Source organism: Terrapene carolina, unplaced genomic scaffold (assembly GCF_002925995.2).
Source record: "Terrapene carolina triunguis isolate 2854851 unplaced genomic scaffold, T_m_triunguis-2.0 Scaffold33891, whole genome shotgun sequence".
In the NCBI taxonomy this organism is placed as follows: Eukaryota; Metazoa; Chordata; order Testudines; family Emydidae; genus Terrapene; species Terrapene triunguis.
Genome location: NW_020698242.1, coordinates 12,695,352 through 12,718,901, shown reverse-complemented (window position 1 = coordinate 12,718,901; position 23,550 = coordinate 12,695,352). Strand labels below are relative to the sequence as shown.

Genomic DNA, 23,550 nt, shown 5'->3' with positions numbered 1-23,550 from the left:
GCCCCACAGAGTCGTGAAACCTCGTTAGCCTCCTCCTGGCACTGGCCAAAATAGCCATCTTCAACACCAGGAGGAGGATGCTGGATGGGGAGGTGCTTTGCGTCTGTGGGGCCTATTTCTGTTCCTCCCTGGGCTCACTCATCCATGCAGAGTTCCTCTGGATGGCGTCCACTGGCTCCCTGGACAGCTTTGAGGAGCAGTGGGTGCTGTCCGGGGTTCTCTGCTTGGTGTCCCCTTCTGGATCCCTAGTTTTGAACCTGTGACCTCCACTCCCTGCCCTGTTATTTCTTAGTTGTCCCCTATATTCAGTTGAGTCCTGAGTCCTGTGACTCCTCCTCAAAGGTTGCGCCCTTCCGCCTCCCGGAATTTCAATAAGGCCTTTTATTGGACCAACTTCTGTTGGTGAGAGACACAAGCTTTTGAGCTTATGCAGAACTCTTCAATGCTGGGAAAGATGCTCAGAGTGTCTCAGTTAAATACAAGGTGAAAAAGATAAGGAATTAACACATGTTGCAAGAGGCCATTCAAGGTGAAGTTAACAACTGAAGGAGAAAAGAGGGTTTGTGGGTTCCAGATTGTTGTAAATGAGACATAAATCCAGTGTCTTTATTAAGCCCATAGTTTTTGCTATCTAGCAGAGTTATGAATTTAAAAGCTTCCAGGCTCATCTTTTGAAGGAGTTTATGCAGAGGACTGAGAGGTCAGATATGGAGTGATCGTTCTGTAAAAAGTGTTTGCCCACAGGTGATAGGGTGTTTTTGTCTTTTATCATTTTTCTGTGTGAGTTCATTCGACAGCATAGTGACTGTCTGGTTTCACCCACGTAGATGCTATTGGGACATTTAGTGCACTAGATGAGGAAACCATATGTTGTGATCCGCATGTGAAGGAACCATGGATCTTGAAAGGTGTGTTGTGGGAGTGTTGATCATCGCAACAGGTGGAGATATGTCTGCAGGTTTTGCATCTGTTGTTCTGGAAGGGTCTGGTGGTGCTTTGAGGTGGTGTGTCCTGGTCTGTAGGGAGCTTGCCTCTGATGATGAGCTTGGCAGGATTGGGGGGTTGTTTGAAGGCCAGAAGAGGGAGTTCAGGAAAGATTTCTTTCAACATGTGGTCCACATCGAGTATGAGTTATAATTGTTTGATGATACCCTGTATGGGTTCCAATGCAGGGTGGTAAGTGACAACTAGGAGTGTGCAGTTGGGCGGAGGGGGGGCGGTTGCTGTATTGAAGCAGGTTCTTTTTGAGTATTTGGGTAGCCCATTCCATGATGTGATCTACTTCTCTGGCGGAGTGTCCTTATGTGGTAAAGGTAGTTTTAAGTGTGCTGAGGTATGTATCCGGGACTTTCTCGATGGGGCATATTCTGTGGTATCTGAGTGCCTGACTATACATAACAGATGTCTCGGTGTGTTTGGGTTGGTTACTGGATTGGTGAAGGTAGGTGTGGTGATCTGGGGATTTCTTGTATGTAGTTGTCTGTAGGGCACCATTGTTGAAGTTGATCATGGTGTCCAGGAAGTTTGTGCTGGTGTGGGAATGTTCTAGAGAAAGTTTGATGGATGGGTGCTGGTTGTTGAAGTTGTAGTGGTAATCTTTGAGGGAGTTTAAGTTGTCTGTCCAGAGGATGAAAATCTCATCAATGTATCTCAGATATATCATTGGTTTTGTGGTGCATTTGTCCAGAAATTCTTCCTCAAAGTGGCCCATGAAGAGGCTGGGCAAACAAAGAAAACCTGCACAACGCCTTCAAAAGACAAGCCTGGGAGCTTAAATTCATAACTCTGATAGACACCAAAAATCATGGGCTTAATAAAGACACTGGATTTATGGCTCACTATAAAAATCCGGAACACACCAAACCCTCCTTTTGTCCTTCGATTGTGGAGGTGTTAACCACCCGCTTCACCTCAAATGGTCTCTTGCAACATGTGTTAACTCCTTATCTGTTCTACCCTGTAGTTACACTCTGAGCTAGGGTGACCAGACAGCAAATGTGAAAAATCAGGACTGGGGTGGGGGGTAATAGGAGCCTATAGAAGAAAAACACCCAAAAATTGGGGCTGTCCCTATAAAATCAGGACATCTGGTCACTCTACTCTGAGCACTTTTCCCAGAGCTGAAGAAGAGCTCTGTGTAAGCTTGAAAGCTTGTCTCTCTCACCAACAAAAGTTGGTCCAATAAAATATATTATCTCACCCACCTTGTCTCTTTGAATTTTATGTTATCCTTATAAATCTTCAATCCCTCTTTGAATCTTGCCAAGTTCTTGACCTCAGTAACATCCTGGGGCAGTGAGTTCCACGGTCATATTATGCTCAGTGTTGATAAATGCAAAGGAATGCACATTGGAAACATAATCCTAACTATACATATAAAATGATGGGGTCTAATTTAGCTGTCACCACTCAAGAAAGAGATTTTGGAGTCATGGATAGTTCTCTGAAAACATCCACTCAATGTGCAGCAGCTAACAGAATGTTGGGAATCATTAAGAAAGGAATTGACAGAAGACAGAAAATATCATATTGCATCTATATAAATCCATGGTACGCCCACATCTTGAATACTGCGTGCAGATGTGGTCGCCCTATCTCAAAAAAAGATATATTTGAATTGGAAAAGGTACAGAAAAGACCAACAAAAATGATTAGGTACAGCGGGAACAGCTTCCATGTGAGGCGAGATTAATAACACTTGGACTTTTCAGTTTGGAAAACAGACAACTAAGGGGGAATATGATCGAGGTCAGTAAAATCATGACTGGTGTGGAGAAAGTAAATAAGGAAGTGTTATTTACTCCTCATAACACAAGAAATAGGGGTCACCCAATAAAATTAATAGGCATTTGTTTAAAACAAACAAAAGGAACTATTTCTTCACACAATTCAGAGTTAACCTGTGGAACTCCTTGCCAGAGGATGATGATAAGGCCAAGAGTATAACAGGGTTCAAAAAAGAACTAGATAAATTCATGGAGGATAGGTCCATCAGTAGCTATTAGCTAAGATGGGCAGGGAAGCTGGGAATGGGCGACGGGGCATGGATCACTTGATGATTACCTGTTCTGTTCATTCCCTCTGGGGCACCTGACATTGACTGCTGTTGGAAGACAGGATACTGGGCTAGAGGGACCTTTGGTCTGACCCAGTATGGCCGTTCTTATGTTCTTACTACGTGTTGGGTGTTAAAAGTATTCCCCTTGCTCAGTTTTGAATTTGCTGACTTTGGGTTTCATTGACTTCCTTCATTTTTGTGTTATGAGAGAGGGAGAACAGGAGCGTCTAATCTACCTTCTCTACCCCATTAATTATTTATTTATTTTGTATGCTTTTCTCATATTCCTTCTTACTCGCCTCCTTTGTAAACTGTCCCTCTTTTTAAAATCTCTCTGGAGATCAGATTTTCGATGCCCCTAGTCACTGTGAAGATAGCGAGGGGTATTTTTGTTGTGGTGTGTGCGGGCGCACGCGTATATATGTGGGGATACCACATGTAAAACTAGGGAGATTTGTGGTTCTAATTTACACAGCCAGTGTGTGACCGGATCAGGAATCGTGAGACTAAATTAGTCTCTGGTGTAATTCCATTGATCTCATCGGGTTTACACCAGGGACCAATTTAGTCCAATGAGTGCACTTCTGGTCCCCAAATTTTAGAGACAATACAAAAGAGGACAACAGAAATATCCATGGGTTAAAGATCTATGAGGAAAGACTGAAGTGACACATGCATGTTCAGCTAGAAATTTGTCCAGTTGAGACAGTGAGAGAATGACCGTCTATAAATACTTTCACAAATGAAGGAAGTGAGTTATTCACAGTCCCAGAAGTTGTGGAAGGAACGGAGCAGTAGCCTGAAGCTAAAGAAGGAAAGTTTAAATTTTATATCCAGGAAAAAAGCTGTTAACAGAAGCTTGTGTGTGTGTGTGTGTGTTTTTGTGTGTTGCTTTCATATGTACATTTTAAGGGCCTCATTGTCATTTACACTAAAGCCCCTTTACATCACTCTGGTGGCATAAAGGGCCTTAAAGTAAATGTAAATGTAATTGTAAATTACACACACTTTGGGGCCCCTTTACACAATTTACTGGTGTAGAAGAGCCTTGGTATAAATGAGACCTAAGCCCTAAATTAATTATTATATGTATTTTTGCTGTGTGTTCTGGGCACCTCCACTCAAGGCACCATCATCACAGATAATCAACATGTTTAGAGAGAAGAGAAGTTGGACATTGACTTAGTGGAGCTACTGGAACAGTGGCAGGGATTTCTATAATCTCTTTTGAATGCACGTTTTTGTCTAGTCATTGTTTATTTGGCTATCTAGAGGACTGTAACTAACTAATCACTGACGTTTTCCTTTAACGTCATTGAAAGATGTTTCTTTCTACATAGTTCTGAGAAGATTACTATTTACTCCTTTGCAATGGACTCCTGAACTCTTTGTGGCTTTTGTTCCTAGGCATCTGGGTCACAGACCCCAATTCCACCCCTTGAAGCATGGATTTGATGAATGGTTTGGATCCCCTAATTGCCATTTTGGACCTTACGATAACAAAGCCACCCCAAACATCCCTGTTTATAGGGACAGGGAAATGATTGGCAGGTAATTCAGCTGTTTGCTCCATGGCTCATTTAAAAAAATATTTTGGAAGTTATCAACGGCTTGTTTTCTTTGCTTTCCCTGTGGTCTTATTCAGCTGTCCTGTGGTCTACTGAAAGACAAGCGTTCAATCAGCAAGCTGTCTTCAGTTAGGAGAGGCAGGCAAATACTCCTGGATCAGACACAGCAGTAACACCGTGGCTTGGTTGGATGGGCAGCAATCTCCAGAAACCTCACACCATGCCAAGAATTATTGGACATGAGCGAAGGAAATGTCAGTCATAAGGGATGAACTGGTTCAAATATCATCTGACATGTCCCACACGGCGTTTTCAGCACATGTAGTGAATTGGCAATCCTAGAATTGTTAAAGTGGGAAAGGGACCCACTGAAGGGGATGTATTTCCGCTCCCTTCCCACCTCCATTCTGTTTGCTCAGGACTTTTGTCCCTAGACCAGAGATGGCTGACTGTGAGCAGTGTAAGGCCCAGGTGACTGTTTGCAATCATGCTAAGCCAGAGGTGGGCAAACTTCAGCCCGCGGGCCACATCCAGCCTGTGGGACCGTCCTGGCCGGCCCTTAAGCTCCTGGCTGGGGAGGCTAGCCCCCGGCCCCTCCCTTGCTGTCCCCCCTGCCCTGCAGCCTCAGCTCGCTGTGCCACCAGCACTTTGGGCGGCGGGGCTGCGAGCTCCTGCTGGGCAGCGTGGCTGCGAGAGTATTAAATTGCTTCCCGTAGGAATGTGCTACTTAGGGAGCACCAGGACTGGCAGCCGTAAGAAGTACACCATAAGTAGCACATTCCTACAGGGAGCAATTTAATACACTACACCCGCCCTCCATACAGTTTCGGAACCCTGACATGGCCCTCAGGCCAAAAAGTTTGCCCACCCCTGTGCCAAGCCAAAGTGAGGAGCATTTCTTATAGGAGAGAGTGCAAGAGGATTTTGGCATCTGTGGGAGGACGGTGTTAGGTTTAGAGCGTTTGTCACTTGGAGTAGGAGGATTTTTGCAGCTGAGAGGGCAAGTGGAGATGGGACACTTATCATTGGAGGAGGAAGGTGTTTATGAAGGAGGATCTTGGCAGCCAGAAGAATTCAGAGCGTTTGTGTCTGGGCAGTGCCTGCTAGATCTTCCAGCTTCCTTTCCCACTCCCGGACTTACCTGTTTATTGAGAGAGATGCACAATCCAGTGGTTAAAGCGCAGGGCTAAGAAACAAATTCCCGAGTTCTAAGCCTGGCTCTCCTATTGTGTCTGTTTTCCCATCTGTAAAATGGGAACATTAATACTGCCCTACTTTTATAGGGTTGTTAATGTTTTTAAAGCACTGTGAAGATTATAAGCACTAGATCTGTGCTAAATTTTAGTCTGAACTCTTCAGCTGTTCCCTGGTGGGATCCTGGCATCCTCATCCCGACCTCAAAAGATGAACTTAAAGCCCAGCTGCTTTAGTGCTGGGCTTTTATCTGGCATCTTGCTTTTTAATGATGGAATGCTCTGGTGCTCAAGTCTGAAAGGCTTCAAAGGCCAGAGCACTTAAGAAAGGGACAAGGGAGTGCCCAAAATTCCCTTATGTGCCAGAGTGTTCACATATTCAAACCAGGTATTGCACCAGGCATTTGTCACAAGCGATGCAGCTAACATCAGGGGTGAATGTTGGCTGCTAGGGATTGTGGCAGGCTAGAGAGCCAAAAACAAACTGCATGTTGCCGAAATGTGCTCATGGACCACAAATAGGTCATTGCTGCTCTAAACCATCTCCCAGAGGTGCTCATCCAGCTGTGCCTCTTTTGGAAACTGATTCCATTCCCTTAGTGAAGGCATTTTTATTTCTCCCCTCCCTGTTTGTGGTAACCCTTTATATGTTTTCATCATGACAGCCCACCATTTCTTCTGACCTTGCAATTTCACTGTTCTCTCCTAACATAAAAAAACATCATCAACTTCTTTTCAGTTTCTGAGAAGAAATGGCTGGTTACATAAGTGGTGAGTCTCTGTCCTTTTGTTGAGTAACAACAATGACTTGCCCATATAAATAATAGGGAAGAACAGCCCTTTGGTTCTGTGTTCCACGGGTATTGATTTTTTTTCCTGGTTCTGCTTTATTTTAAGATATTATGAAGATTTCAAAATTGATCTGAAGACAGGGGAAGCAAACTTAACTCAGATCTACTTACAGGTATTATACATTTTCTTTATACATTATACCGATATAGCTTTATAACCCCCAGCCCTTTTTTGTTACTTTAGGTTGAGGGTTTTAGGTGGCGGAGGATGATCCTGTTAACATTAATTTCTGTTGTCATTTACAGGAAGCTCTTGACTTTATTAGCAGGCAGCAAGCCAGTCGTCAGCCGTTCTTTCTCTATTGGGCTATTGATGCTACTCATGCTCCTGTTTATGCCTCCAAACATTTCTTGGGCACTAGCCAGAGAGGGTTGTAAGTCACCTTCTATTTGATTTCTGCTGCCTACTGTGATAGTAGAAAACAACAGCAATATTTATTGGACTGAAGTAACATAGATCACTTGTTAAAAGTGTGTGTGTGCATGCGTGTGTAAATACATATACTAGCTAGCATGGAATTTCCTTTCAGTATTTTTTTTTCCAAAAAGACTGTGTCCAATTTGATCTTTAATATATTTGTTGTAAGCCAAAATAAAGATGGTGTGATACAAATGTGGGTGAAATCTAAGCTCCCTGGCCCACCATGTGAGTAATGAAATGCTGTTCTGTGGAATGGGTGCTTTTGTTAGTCTGTTGACTTTGGCTAGGTCTACACTACCCGCCTGAATCAGCGGGTAGAAATCGATCTCTCGGGGATCGAATTATTGCGTCTCGGGACGCGACAATCGATCCCCGAATCGACGCTCTTACTCCACCAGCGGAGGTGGGAGTAAGCGCCGTTGACGGGGAACTGCGGAGGTTGATTTTGCCGCCGTCCTCACAGCGGGGTAAGTCGGCTCCGATACGTCGAATTCAGCTACGCTATTCGTGTAGCTGAATTTGCGTATCTTAAATCGACCCCCCCCCCCCCGTAGTGAAGACCTGCCCATAGTTTGATTAGCCTGGCTTAAAAGCCTGTAAATCAGAACAGCCAACAGGCTCCACATCATGGAAAATGCAATTTACAGTGGGGGAAGGAGAGCTCTATAGATATAATGGACCTTGCTTTTAAGATCACAGTTTCAAACTAGCATCTATAAACAAAATTACTTTATTAGCCTCAGTTCATGGCAAAAGTGGCCTCTGCTTATACTTGGCTTCATTTATCTCAATTGCTGGTCTCTGTCCAAGAATGCTCAGATCTTAGCAAATTGGAGAGTCTGAATATCCAAGAGAGGCTGCTTTCTGCACATAAAAGAGACATAAGTTACGAAGTGACACTGGTAAACTTCTATTATGGTACCTGATGTGTAGGTGAATTATTTCCCTCTTCAGCACAATTAATTCAGTATTCTTGTGGGCTTTAATGGAGTGCTTTATGTTCTGTAAGACTACCTGGTTTAAACTATTTCTCCTCCTTTACTGGCTTGCATGTTTGTAATCTCTACTATCTCAGGTATGGTGATGCAGTGCGAGAAATTGATGACAGCATTGGGAAAATCCTAAAATCCCTTCAAAACCTGGGCATCAGTGAGAACACTTTTGTGTTTTTCACATCTGATAATGGAGCTGCTCTTATTTCAGCACCTAAACAAGGTAAGTGTCTAATGAACAGAGCTGGACCTCAGCTATGAAGTTCGGGTACAGATCCAAATACTCTGAGTTTGAAGACAAAGACATCTGAGGTTTTGGTTTGGTCCCTTATATAGATAAGAGAAGCCTCAAAGTTCGGGAGTGTTCAGAACTAGAGTTCTGCTCCAGTCCATGCTTGTGTTAGTTGCTCACTGGGGCACACTCATATTTAGACAAGTACATGTGCATTCTGTACTGTGCCCCGGTGCTGATGGGTATATTTTTTTTATTTTACTCTTAAAAGCAGTACATTAGCTTCCTACCGACTGTATATTTGCTCCCACCTTCTCTCTTAATCTGTTGTTGATACTGTGTGTGCAGAAGTGACATACACAGGGAACTGCTAAGTCTCCTGTATTAGTTAATTAGGAAGACAAATTAGAGGGCCATTATCGAAGGCATATCTGAGTTTTCTGGATCATTATAAAAGATCCAGGAGTCCCAATGCGTTTAGCTCTATGAAACGATGTCAAGGAGAATAAACATTCCCTGCCATGGACAGCTTTGCTGCACTTCTCAGTTTTTGTCTTGTTTTCAAGCTTCTATTCTTGAGCAGATTGATTTTATTTCCCCCCCTTTTCCCCCCATTTGGAGGTCAGGTAGTCTTGTGATTATCAGGCCACAAGATGGGAGGCTCCTGAGTTCTAACCTTAGCTGAGCTACTGAATCTGTGTGGCCTTGGGCAAATCACATGACTTTCCTGGCTGTTCCTCAGTCAGTGCAGCTGTAAGGCTGCATAAAAAGTGGGGACCTTCCATGCAAACCAGCTGCCGTCTATGAGCCGAGCTTTCCTGGGGAAATAAAATGTAATCTCACTTTTGTCGTCGTCATGTCTATATCCAATGAAACTCATCTCTTAAAAGGACCCTAGAAAATCAGATTTCAATCTGAAAATGTTCATCGAATCATAGAAATGTAGGACCGGAAGGACTCGAGAGGTCATTTAGCCCACCCACCTGTGCAGAAGCAGCACCAAGTTTACCTAGACCAGTGGTCACCAACCGATCGATGGCCATCGACTGGTCGATCCTGGAGACTCTCCCAGTCAATCGCGATCTCCGCTAGTGCAGTGGGGCTGCTGCTAAGTCCGGCTCCCTGCCTGCCTGGCCCCACACCACTCGCAGAAGCGACCAACACATCCCCACAGCCCTGGGGGAAGAGAGGGGGCAAAGGTCTCTGCGCGCTGCTCCTGCTTGCAAGCACTTCCCCCACAGCTCCCATTGGCCGGGAACGGGGAACTGTGGCCAATGGGAGCTGAGGGGGCGATGCCTGCAGAGAGGGGCAGCTCACGGAGCCAGGTGCCCCCCCCCCCCCCCCCGGAGCCACAGGGGCACGTTTGCCCCTTCCGGGAGCGGCACAGGGCTGGGGCAGGTAAGGAGCCTACCTTAGCTCCGCTGCACTGCTGACCAGGAGCCGCCCGAGGTGAGTGCCGCCCAGCTGGAGCACACACCCTGAACCCCCTCCTGGAGCCAGCACCCCGTACCCCCTCGTGCACCCCAACCCCCTGCCCCAGCCCTGACTCCCTGCCCAGAGCCAGCACCCTGTACCCCCCCTGCATCCCAACACTCTGCTCTAGCCTGGAGCCCCCTCCTGCACCCAATCTCCCTCCCAGAGCTTGCCCCCTCGTGCACCCCAACCCCTTGCCCCAGGCTCAGCCCGGAGCCCCCTCCCACACTGCAAACCCCTCTTCTCCAGCCCAGAGCCCGCATTCCCTCCTGAACCCCAAACCCCTGCCCCAGCCTGGTGAAAGTGAGTGAGGGTCGGGGAGAGCAAGCGACGGAGGTTGTGGGGGGATGGAGTGAGCAGAGCGGGGCTTCGAGGAAGGGGCAGGGCTTTGGGGAAGGAGTGGGGTAGATCCTGGGTTGCCCTTAAATTCAAAAAGTGATCTTGGGCATAAAAAGGTTGGAGACCACTGATCTAGACCATCCCTGACAGGTGTTTGTCTAACCTGTTCTTAAAAGCCTCCAATGATGCGGTTTCCACAGCCTGACTTGGTCACCTGTTCCAGTGCTTAACTATTCTTACAGTTAGAAAGTTTTTCCTAATAACTAACCTAAATCTCCCTTGCTGCAGATGACGCTCATTCTTTTCCTGCCTTCAGTGGACATGGATAACAGTTGATCATTGTCCTCTTTGTAAGAGCCCATAATGTATCTGAAGACATATCAGGTCTCCCCTCAGTCTTTTCCCAAGACTAAACATACCCAGTTTTTTTAACCTTTCCTCATAGGTCGGGTTTTCTAAATCTTTTATCATTTTTGTTGCTCTCCTTCGGACTCTCTCCAGTTTGTCCAGGTCTTTCTAAAAGGGTGGCACCCAGAACTGGACACAGGACTCCAGCTGAGGCCTCACCAGTGTCGAGTAGAGCAAGACAGTTACTGCTCATATCTTAGATCTGACACTCCTGTTAATTCACGCCAGAATGATATTGGCCTTTTTTGCACCTCTGTCCCATTGTTGACTCATTCAATGTGTGATCAATTTTTACCTCCTTCACTCACAAGAAACATTTAAGAGTCCTATAAATGAAAGAAATTAACAAAAAATTTTGTTTTGTTTTGTTTGTTTCCTTTGTGCATTTGATAGCACTCCCTAGCTAGTCTACTGATCAGTCAGTTTCTCCCCTGCTGAAAAGACCTTCACAAGCATCCACAGGAAAAACATCATAGTGTTTATCAATTTTCTTTCCTATAGGAGGTAGCAATGGTCGCTTTCTGTGTGGTAAACAAACCACTTTTGAAGGTGGGATGAGGGAGCCAGCTATTGCTTGGTGGCCAGGCCAGATACCTGCAGGACACGTAAGTATCTGGCCTTAACAATTTTAGGCCCAATCCAATGCCAACTGAAGTCAATGGAAGGAATCCCATTGGCTTCAATGGTCTTTGGTTCAGGGCTTTTAGCACATTCTCAATGGAATCACTGTGTCAAAACCTGGGATCTGATTAAGTCAAGAATTGGTTGATGTATATACAATAAGATCAGTTAATTACATTATTGCAATCTTATACCGTGAATGCACATGACTGGATTATTTATGAACACTAAGGGGTTTGATTTTAGCCAGCAGATACCTTTTTGTTTTCCTGGTCCGTTTAACCCCTTCACTTTTGTTGGATCATACGTCTGTATCCCCAGCATTTTTAGTGGATTATCAATGCGATCAAATGGAATGCAAGGACATTCCTGTTACTGTGTGCCCTGCTGCAGTGGAGGAACATGCTTTCTGGATGTATTCTGCATGTCCTGCAGCATCGAGTGATTTTAAACCTGACACTCCTGTTTTTTGTGGCTAGATAGCAGTTTCACTCAGGGAGGTAGGTCTGTGTACCAGAATGTTGCTATTTCCTGCCTGCACAGAGATTAAGATGATGCTCATTCTAAAATAATCCTCAGGTGGCAATACCAGCATGTGCAGGAAATTGTCCCAATACTCATTAAAGAAAGATTTAATCAGGTCTCCAGGAGGCAGGATTCCTGTTAAATAATATGCATTCCCTCCCCTTTGTAGATGTCTTTTATTCAGAAAGAAGTGATACTTCATCAACTCGACACTGTGCCCAAGATCGCAAAATATTTATAAAACATTTATTTTTCTAATTTACATTCCTTTTCAATGTTGTAAATCCATTAAATCGGATAAAGATAATTTATAGAACATATTTAGAGGGCCACTGTCAGATTTGGCCTAAAATTTGGAGCACAAGGGCAATTTGAGTTTGTCATTTTTAAAGGTTTTACAAAACCTAATAGGAATGTTTTTATGATTCTTTAACATTTGAAATGAAAACAGTTTATTGTTTGAATTTAAACATTCCCATGAAGTCCTTGCAAGCCAAGCATAAGTAACCTTGGACTAGTGCATGAGAACACAAAATTGAAACTAACTGTTTTGGTTTGTATGTACAAACTTGAGTAAAGTGCCTAAAGTAAACAGCCATCATTAATGGGGACAGGTACATTAGATATGAAAAAATAACTCTAAGGTATAATTAGGAACAAAGGCAAGGAAATTTTTTTAGCAATAACTTAACAACAGTAATCTTGTACATGCAGTGTAGCTAGCTATTTTATGTGATGGTAAGAAATGTTTGCCACAGATTGGAGCTCAATGTGGTAGTTTGTGGTGAATTGCTTGCTCTTTTAGAAACAACTGAAAGTTTAACCTAAATTTGTATGATCAACCATTTATGTATGGTTAACACATTGGCACACCCAAATGAGGTGCCATACTGCCATGGGTACACACACAAAGGCAAGCTACCTCTATTTAGAAAAGCTCTTATGTATATGATTAACTTTAAGCACATGCTTAAGTCTTATTAGGCAGATTCTCACCTGATCTAAATTGGCATCGCTCCATTGACGGATCTGCCTTCATTGACTTTAATAACACTTAAGTATATGCTTCACTTTAGGCATATGCTTAATTCCTTGCTTGATTTAGCCCCATTTCAGGAAACTGGCCACCAAATGGTTACACATATAGAGGTCTAGTCCTGAGAGGAGTTGTGCTCCCACAATTCCCATTGGGCTCAGACTCTTTTCAAACCTGTGCTCCATAATGTGCTGCTTCACTCTGTGTTGTGGATGTGCTAGTATGGATCTGTAAATAAATACATAATAACAGATATTGATAGGTCTTCTATGCTTGTATTCTTGCAATCAAAGCTCCTGCAGTCTGATGCCCACCGCAACACTATCCTCAGGTGAGAAGTACAGCATTGCTTCAGGTTTTTGGGTAATGCAACTCTGCCATTGCCTTCTAGTGTTAGTCGCATGTATAGTTTTTATAGTGCATAGTTATTTCTCAACAATTGCCTTTTCTAGACCTAGTCGGTGGAGAGCTCCCTTCTACAGTTTTTTGTCTATTTTACATATAGTATGTTGAAGCTTTTACCTTCCCAACCTGACCAGGAGGGAGGAGTCAGAGGTTAATTCAGTGTTAGTGGCCATGTAGTCATTGAATTCTCTGCTAAATCAGTCGGGAACTTTACCCGCTAGTAATACTGCTTTTACGATGGACACAAGTCCACCAGGAATTGGAGTGAACCCACAAACTGTCTCATAGCAATGACCAAACATCTATCAAATGGTGACAACTTTTGGTTACTGTTGACCGAGGCCACATTCAAAGCAGTAACCTGCTGTTGAATGTTTCCCTATCCTGTTGCCTGCGCCATTCGGTTGCTCAGCCCCACCAAACTACTGGAGTTAAAGCATTCTCTGGAAGGGTCATGCCTCCTTGTTGATGGTCAGAAATTTGATAAATGCAGAATAATGCACATTAGAAACCATAATCCTGAATATACATTCAAAATGATGGGATATAAATTAGCTGTTACCACTCAAGAAAAGATCTTGGAGTCATTGTTGATAGTTCTCTGAAAACATGCACTCAATGTGCAGCAGCTGTCAAAGAAGCTAACAATGTTAGGAACCATTAAGAAAGGGATAGATAATAAGACAGAAAACATCATAATGCCACTATATAAATCCATGATATGCCTACACCTTCATTACTGCATGCAGTTGTGGTCGCCCCATCTCAAAAATAATATATTAGAATTGGAAAAAGTACAGAGAAGGGCAACAAAAATGATGAAGGGTATGGAACAGCTGCTGCATGAGGTGAGATTAAAAAACCTTGGACTTTTCAGCTTGGAAAAGAGATGACTAAGAGGGGATATGACAGAGGTCTATTAAATCATGACTGCTGTGGAGAAAGTGAATAGGGAAGTATTATTTACTCCTTTACATAACATAAGAGGGATCACCCAATGAAATTAATAGGCAGCAGGTTTAAGAGAAACATAGGGAAGTATTTCTTTACACAACGCAGAGTCAACCTGTGGAACTCTTTGCCGGGGGATATTGTGAAGGCCAGAACTATAACAGAGTTCAAAAAAGAATTGGGTAAGTTCATGGAAGATAGATCCATCAATATCTATTAGCCAACATGGTCAGGGATGCAAACATATGCTCTTAGTGTCCCTAGTCTCTGATTGACAGAAGCTGGGAGTGGACAATAGTGGATGGATCATTCAATGATAGCCTGTTCTGGTCATTGTCTCTGAAGCACCTGGCATTGGCCACTGTCAGAAGACAGGATACTGGGCTAGATGAACCATTGGTCTGCCCCAGTATGGCCATTATGTTCTTATGCTGACAATCTTACTGACTTGTAGATTTTTTTTTTTTAGTGGGTGTATTTCTTTATTTCAAATAAAAGGAATGTTGAGTAGAAATTATAAAGGAAATCAAGTGGACAGTTCTAATAGGAACATCAGTAGCGCTATAGGTAACCAGTTTGGGGCTCGGTGGGGGTCTTGCCACAGGAGGCTGCTGCTGGTGTTGGCATCAAAATTCAGTTCCTTTTGGCCCCCTGTTTTGGCATGTTTATTCACACACAAACAGCCTTTCTGTAGCTTCCTCCCCCTCTCCATTTTCCAGGTGAATTCATAACAAGTCAACATTTAAACATTCCCTGCATCACATCTGCCTTCTGGAAAGATCTAGCTGAAAGAAATTCATATTCTGCTGGTATTTGAATCCTTCTCCTTCTCTCTTTCTGCGTGTCTCCTCCCCTTCCCTCCCCAGTTCCTGCTCCCTGAAGGAGAAAAGAACATATCAACCCAAAGACAGCATTGCAACCTTTTCTTCACTATCTCCCATGGGGCGCAAATTGAAATTGAATTAGACAGGGATATCAGGTCTGCTCGCTGTGATAACTGTAAAAGGATTTTATTTAAAAACACCCTGACATTTGTTCACCCAGTTTCAAATATTTAGCTTTTCTCCTTTCCTTTCCTGGCGGGGGCGACTTTATTAATTGTCGCCTTTGATTCAGAGTTAAAGCTTGAAAGCGCTGATAACAGCAGTGGTGACTATTTCTTCCCGCAACGTGGCCCACAGCAAAAGGATTTCATTTTCTTAAAGACGTTATGTGTTCACTGAGAGTTTATTTAAAAAAAAAGGGGGGGGAGCCCTTCTTACGTGCGTAATGCCAGCTGTTCCTTACTGATATGAGGAATATCTGATCTCGCTCTTCTTTTATATGTTATTTATTTTCTCTGGGCTGTTACTCTCTCTGGATTTTTATTTTTCTTAAGAAAAAATGGAAGAGGCAACTAGAATGAGAGTGCTGTTGACAGGAGAAAATGGTAATTTAAAAAAAATTCCCTGAAAATACTTCAAAGTTTTATAAATATTAACCTTTTTTATTTTTTTTCTCTCTTCACGGTGCTGCAGAGCACAGATAAATCCAAGTGGCTGTGGCACTGGCGTTTAATTTCCTTAAGAAGTTTTCTCTGCTTCACGGAAGAATGTTGTCTGAGACCAGAAACGTAATTGAATGATTAAAGGGAGTCATCTACATCTGGTTATGTTTAATAAAGGCCAGTACAAGAAGTCAGTGGTGGCCCCAGAGGACTGTCACAGTGTATAAATTAGATAGTACGTCTCAGCTTGGCTATTGCTTCTTGCTGTCTGTTAGCCAAAAGATTTAGGTGACAGGATTGAGTGGCGACATGAAAAGTGATTTTTTTTGGATTTGCCTTATAAACTGTGAAAGGCCTAATTACAAAAAGTCTTACATGCTAGCTATCCTGTTCATTCCTGCTGCAGCAGGAGTACATCGAGAGCAGGCACGTTAATAACTATATCATGTGCCAAATATCCCCTTTATTAATCTCTCAAATCCTTCACATGGCATTTCTCCAACCTCACAATGCCTGCGACGTGCAAAGGGTAAGGAGCAGGGGGCGAGCATATGAGACTCAGCACCTCATGGTGTGTGAAGTTGTCCACCTTTGTCAGGAATGGATGTGATAGCTTCTTTGAAGGAGGATAACATTGTTATTATTTAATGTCTGTGCACTCTTAACGTGTGCACAGCCCTTTACAAAACACACACACAAGGCAAGATCCTTGCTCTAAGGAGCCTACAATCTAAGGGTATGTCTACACTGCAGCTGGGGGTGAGCCTCCCAGGCCTAGTAGACAGACTCATGCTAGCTTGGAGAAGGGGATGGGTCTTAGAGCCCGGACTCCAACCCAAGCAGGAATGTCTGCACCGCTATTTTTAGTCCTGTAGCATGAGCCTAAGTCAGTTGTTCTGAGACACACTGCTGTGGATCTTTTTTTATTTTATGTTTATTTTTTGCAGTGTAGGTGTACCCAAAGAGAGCAGTGTGGAGACAGTAGAGTGTAAGGAGCAACCGCAGCAACATCTAGGTCCCATCAAAATGGGGTCAGTGGGGCCTGACCCCTCCCCAGATCTCTGTATCTGATAGCTACACAACAGCATTTTTGTTAGTGTTTGAATCAGCAATAAAAATGCACGTCTGTCATTCTTGCAAAGGAACAGGGAGCGTGTGTGTAACCATTGTGTATCTGCAGTGAGGCGCAGTCTCATTGGTGTCTGACTTAGTTGTTGGGGTGGAAGGCAATGGGAGGTTTGCCTGGGTAAGGGCTGCAGGATTTGGTGCAGTGTATGTAGGTTTGTTTTGTTCTGAAGGGAGAAAATATAGATCTCCCAGTACCAGTGCACATTATAAAACTAAAACAGTACGTCCAGTTTCACTGTAAAATGGGACTGTTCCAGTTCCTTCTCAGAGGTTGCGTAGCAGAAAAAGTTGCCAGCAGCTTCCCTCCATCCTCTCCTCCAAACGAGGAGATGAACCTTTAGAAGAGTTCGTGTACATACCTGCCTCTTGTGTTGCTCATGTGGAGAACCGTTTAATATTTCAGGTCCTGTGATTTAACCCCTTCCCATCCTTACTGCCCACAAAAACAGGCTGATCCTAGCCTCTTCCAAAGTACCTCAGTGCAGCAAAAGCTCTGAATCAAACTATGGGCCTGATCCTACGCAATCTTTCACATGCCAGTAATCCCAGTAATTTCAGTCAGATTACTCTACTGACTAAAGGCTATTTTCATAAATAAAGGTTTCCAGGATCAGGCCCTCTCTATGCTTGCTGCTCTGCATTCTCTTTCTCCTGCATGGGAACAGGGGAAGTTTTGCCCATATCCTTCCTCCGTATTAAATGCTCTTGTCAGTGTTTTGTGATGAATTCAAATGGTTAAGAATTGAAATGACTGTAATCCAGCCGAGTGACATTGCAATGTTAAACGCTTAATCCATCCCAATAGTGCAAGCACAGCATGCAGCCTCTTGTTTTTGGAAAGAGGAAAATACTGTAATTTTCAGAAATATTTTTCAATTCCCCGCTTAAATCCTGAGATGTTCACTTTTTCAACCTATTGGCCATCTAGCCACTTAGAGCAAGAGGTTTAGTAATTCAGAAAATGGTTTGTTTCCCTTAATAGGGCTGAAGAAACTAAAACAACTGAGCTGATATGTTGCAGAGTTCCTCTTTTATCATAATTTGCTCCAGTATTTAAATACTCTTTTAGAGTTAGCTTAGTAAATGGAGATCCATTACTTATTAGCAGGAAGATTCATGGATAAGGCAGGCTTTGATGGTCATGATGCTATGACAGATATATTGGTGTCCTCAGTATATTGGTAGAACATGAGAATCTGCCTTGGATGGAAAAGAAAGAAAATGGTTTTTCTCCACTGTATAAGTATGTTGAATTGGGTCACATGGCTCTTTGTTTCCGAGTTTGCGGTATGCCTGGGAAGGTTCTGTTGGGTCACATCTGGTACTGATGCATCTTGTCGCAAAGTGTTCATACTCTCACTTGACTGAAGATATCGGCCTCAACTTTGTGTAATGTTGCTTAATTCCCCATCCCAAGGCAGATGATAGTCTCCTAGCATAGTAGCATAGCACAGAAAGAGTGTGTGTAAATCAGTCAGAAGGTAATCGGTGGAAACAAATACTGTGTGGGATGCTTGTTTTTAAAACAGGAATAATTAAGACAGAAGGAATTATAAATATGGCTGCCAGTTAAATTTAAAAACCTCTTAAAAAACCACTAAAGCCAAAAAATGGTGGTTTTTCCTCCCTGATAAAAATATTCTAAAATATTCCAGATTCACCATTCTAGAATTGTTGAAAACGGTTTGTAGACAAGGTCATTGGGACCCGAAGATCACTCCCCATCCACCCACTTCTGTACTTGCTGGGAGCTCACCCCTGGCAATGCAGGGCTCCGGAGAGGGCCAATGAATGGAATAAATCAAGGGGAACTTTGTATGGAATACTGATTTTTCAATCTCAGAATGAGTAATAATTTGCCTATGCACACCAGGGGGCCCTAAGCACCACAAAATATGAATGAATGAATGGAAAGTGGGTGAAGTTAAAGGGAAAGGTTTAAAAAAAAAAATCCATAAAAAAAACAACATGAAAGGAGGAAGGGCCTGATTCAGCCCCCTAGAAGCTAATGGGGACTTTGCATGTGACTCTCATATGAGCAGGAGCAAGCCCCAAGTGAGAAATTTTGAGAGATGCAAAAAGGGAATGGGACTGAGAAAGCAGCTCTTTTGTAGCAGAGAGGCAGGCAGCCTCGTCTGCTTGAATTTGTATGGAAAGTCTGTGCAAACGCTCTTCGTTGTCTTGTCGATTTCAGGTGAGTCATCAGCTGGGTAACGTGATGGATCTCTTCACCACCAGCCTCTCCCTAGCGGGATTGCAGCCTCCCAGTGACAGACAGATTGACGGTATTGACCTTTCTCCTGTCATCCTGCAGAGCAAGCTAATTGACAGGTTAGTTATGAGCACGGAGCTCACAGCTCCTCCCTCGCGGTTATTGGACGGGGGCAGAACTCATTTGCTCATTTTAAAAATCTCTTCTTAAAAACTATTATTACTTTAGAAACTGGCCTGGTGCACTTTGTGTTCCTGATGGCTGAATTGGGGTGAGCAACAGAGATTTACTTTCTGTGCTAATTATGTGCTGGAGCTAGCGAGGTGGGATTGCTTGAAACTCAGCATATTGCCATGAAATGGATTCCCTGGGCACATTCAGTTGTCCAGGGATTAGCACAGATCCCTGGAACAGCATAAGGTCACAGTGAGGATAAATTCCGTGAACTCTAACCTGGTTAGGGAAAGGAGGTTTAATTATTTATTACTGTGAGGCAACCAAGAGTGTCTGGGTCCTTCACAGAACACAGCCACTGCCTGAAAGAGTATACAGTCAAAAGCCTTGACCCTGGAAAGGGACTTCACTGAAACCCCACTTGCTCCTCTGGGTCTGCTTGCGTGGATCCTTTTTCACGGTTGGGCCTAAATTTTAGACTTGACTTGAAGAGCTGGAATAATGAGCAGCAGTGGGGGATGGGATGGGTGTTAAAACAAGACAAGATTAGACAGTGAACATTCTTGACTTCCTTTCCTGGGCAATGTAGAACTGGGAGTATTTCCAGGAATGGTTTAATTGAGCAGAGGGAAGCAGCCTGACAAATCAAAGTAGAGAGGATGTTCCATAAGTAGGGGAGAGCATGAGGAAAGGCACCGGGATACTTGCAGGATTCATCTGTGTTCTCTTCTGTGTTGACTTTGAACCTTAGGTCAGAAAAGCTATTTTTGTGCCCATTAGGGCAGAAAGCACCTGCATAGCACTGCAGGTGATTCCCCTCGTGTCTAATTTCGGGCGTTACTGGATCTGTGAGTGCTGTGAAATGTTTGCAATTAGCATTACTTTATTTCTTTAAGGTTGACGAGGTTCTTTATTGACATCAAAGAGTTTTTTCATTGGAGAGGCAAACGTTTTATTACTCTGCCCCTTGCACTACAATAATTGTCACTTCAGTGCACCAGGTGAACCAGGTCAGGTCTTCCAAAGCCAAAAACTCCATTAATATTTTTTTCCAGTGGGTTAGGTTTTAACATCCTTTTTAGCTAAGAAAGCAGGAACAGTAAAGATGATGTGGGGATGGAAAACAAAAGATCTTATACAAACACCCCCCAACTAAAGAAAGCTCCTTGAGGTATGAGTGTTATGGGTGAGCGAGAACAGGATGAGTGAGTCCTTTTCTTTCACTGGTGGGAACATTTTGGACCCCGTTCTGCATTCTTGCTACCCCCTTCACTCTCATTATCCCTTAGAAGTTTTTGGTGCATACAGAGTGGACTAAAAGGAATGGGCCCTGTGTGCTAAGCTGGGTTTTTCCCTTTGTTCACAAGCTCCTCATAAATACAAAGAGCTCCTTATTAAATACTCATCGTTTGTGCAGGGAGTGATGGAGACTGCAGTTCAGTCTCAAACCAGAAGGGATCTAAGACCACTCCTGTGCTTCAGTCAGGGAGATTTTTAACCTTCTCTTACCATGAAGATATGGTCTTCAAGGTGGCACCATAGAACCGGACAGTTCTTGCAAAATAGGAATTCTGAGTCCAAACCAAAGCTGCAGATTCAGAACTGATGATGATGAACTTTCTGACTTCGTGTAGCAGTCTATAACTACTGGAAAAAGCTGACCAAGCTAGAGTCCTTGCATGAGGAACTCTGCCAACAGAGTCTGCCCTCTATAGATGCTTCAGTTCTGCAGAAATGGACTGGTCTGGTTTTACCTTCCATTCCAAGAGCAACAGAGTGCTTTGTCAGTGAAACCAAAGGGAAAAGGGGGGACAGTGCTGAGCTCGCCACAACATTTTTTGAAAGGGGGACACAGGCCATTAACTAGTCTGAATAGAATATATTTTCCAAATATATCCCCAGTGTGCTCCCTAAATTGAGAATCATGGGGGTTTGAGAAAAGGCAGCACCCAGAATTGCATTAGGCCAAGTTAACGGGAAGGCTTTTTAAGAAATTGATGGGGGTGGAATCTAAAGCATGTTGGAGTGCTAGCATTTGTGATTCGGGTGCATTCTGAGATGGCACTGGAAAGCAGAATGCGTCTTTAATGCTGTTTTCCCCCTTCTCTGGCTAATCAGCCTGTGTGACAGTAACAGCTGGCAGTCTGGTGCTCTCTAGCTGTCCCCAGCCATAAACAGGAGACCAAGCATCACATGTTCTGTGAATCCCCATCACACACCCCACTCTTCTGAGACATTTGGTGTTTAAATCGTCACGCTCTATAGAAAATTCCAGGGGCTGATAGTTCAAGGATTAACAGTCACTGGCAGCCCAGTTGTATAATGTTTCATTCTTGTGCAATGTGAGCTCTCAACTTGATGAACACTTTAAAAAATGTTAATTGAAAACCTTGCAGTGGAGACTCTGAGAAGGCAGCCTGTTCCTGACTGATAGCTGAATCGGAAGTCAGACTCCATTAAAGTGTTTGTCTCCCTTATCAGTGTGCCTGCCCAAGCGCTTGTTTAGGCACATTGCATTTCTCATGCAGCTGCACTTCCCCTCCCCCTTCTGCTTCCCTGTCAGGCCGATATTCTATTACCGTGGCAACGAGATGATGGCAGTAAGACTTGGGCTTTACAAGGCTCACTACTGGACCTGGATCAACTCCTGGGAGCAGTTCAGTCAGGTAACAGAAAACAAAACCCCCTCGTTTAGTTCATTTCCCCCATTCCCAGTTGCATCAAGTGACATTTTCCTCATGGGGGGGAACCCATTAAAGGGGAATTCGAAATCATTGGCATGTCCCTGCGCTCCATTTTAAACCAGCCTTTTATTGTAGACATTGATGTGTCATTACTGCTGGATCTGTAGGATAAAGGGAAAGGAGGAAGGAGACTAGTATTTCAGCACCTTCATATTGAAGTCAATGTCATTCCAGGGCAATCACAGGAAATTGTCCTCTTGGGTTGTTTTGGATGTTGGGGTTGGTGGTTTTTTTTTTTTTAGCCTCTAATATACTCCAACGTTAAGCATCTTTTCTTGATCAATTCTTACCAAGCTTATATGTCACACCATTTGGAGTGTTACATTAAGTTGTTGGTGTGGATCCAGTGTCTGATATGAGGAATTCAATGTCCCTCACTATTTACACGACTATAAGGCTGCTTTGCTAAGCAATGCATGGAGAGGGAAGGAAGCCCAGCCGTCAGCAGCTGTACTGTGCAAAGAACTGCAGCCGCTGAAAACAGAGCACTTGTGTTTCATCTCTTACAAAAGCGTGCTCCGACCTAAATCATTCTCAGACGTAGCACATTTTTGAGCTCTCTCGGTTGACCATCCCTTTGTTCTAAGTGATACGCTCTTGCTGTTTTTCTGATTTTGTGTCTTTCTTGTTCCAAACTTGGGTAATAAACTCTGGGGCATTTCACAAATGGCAGCTCACCATTGTGCCATGCTGATTATGCCCTTAAAAGTGAAGTAAATGTGCTATGGCACAGCTTTCAGCAATTTCAACAGCAGGCTGGTGGTAGAGGGGGTTGTTTGTAAGATTATGACTATTTGTTATGTATGGGCGGTCCTCAGGGCTTCACAGGTGCAGAACAAAGTGCTGCTGGCATTTGTGGATGTGAAAACAAGCATGTAGTTTGTATACTCAGGGCGAGGGGGGTGGGGGGTAGAGGCAGCATCAAGGGAGTCTTTTACATTCATGGCTGTAAACTTTGTATCTAGAAAGACTGTAAGGCTCAAAGAGTCAAAGTTGCAATTTTACATGGCGCCAAAGCGACTTACCAACTGGGAGGGAAACTTGCATCGCATACTTTACGCCATTGTTAACGCTTTGGGAGGGGGATGATGCAAGATATTGTCGACACTTGTATGTGAATAAAGCTCGGATCTTTCAAGTGACCTGGAAAGAGTGTGGAAGATTTTCACTGTGAGTGGGGACATTGGAAAAGGATGTGCACGTGCACAAGTGTGCACTTCCCATGTGTACACAAGACAATGTCAGAGATGAGTAACTGCTCTCCATTGTAATATAAGCACATCTACACACTTACACACCTAGTTCAGAACAAAATAAATGCCTATACTGATCTAACCTGTTTGTACATGTCTGAATATGTGTGTAGCTGTGATAATGGAGACCGGTTACTCATTTCAAAGACTCTCCCACTGTGAGCAGTGGCAGTTGTGTAATTAAGGAATATTTCTTTCTTTCTAAGTCTTTGGTTAACTACTGGCTGATTAAAGTCAGTAATTATGCTGTACATCAGAGAGATGATTAAAAATTCACTTGCTTTCCTGCAGCTTGTATCACATGTGGTTGATGTGGGTAAAATTGGAGCACATTAGTGGACAGAATAGCCATTAACAACATGCAGAGGAAGCTGGGGCTGAAATTTGTTCCGATTCCTCTCATGTCCTCCAGACGTTAATTACAACCCTCCGGAGCTTAAAATAAATAAATAAATAAATAAATCGGAATGCAAAATATTT

General features: G+C 43.5%; 1 protein-coding gene across 1 annotated transcript in view; it reads left to right on the top strand.

Moving 5' to 3' along the window:
* The window catches only part of LOC112106323 (N-acetylgalactosamine-6-sulfatase), a 58,429-nt gene that overhangs the window by 5,400 nt on the left and 29,479 nt on the right, over positions 1–23,550 (top strand). Inside the window, exons 4-10 of the mRNA XM_024199496.2 lie at positions 4,466–4,609; positions 6,717–6,783; positions 6,917–7,044; positions 8,167–8,306; positions 11,037–11,140; positions 18,882–19,018; positions 21,637–21,739. Coding sequence (XP_024055264.1) covers positions 4,466–4,609; positions 6,717–6,783; positions 6,917–7,044; positions 8,167–8,306; positions 11,037–11,140; positions 18,882–19,018; positions 21,637–21,739 — 823 coding nt within the window. The remainder of the gene's footprint in view (positions 1–4,465; positions 4,610–6,716; positions 6,784–6,916; positions 7,045–8,166; positions 8,307–11,036; positions 11,141–18,881; positions 19,019–21,636; positions 21,740–23,550) is intronic.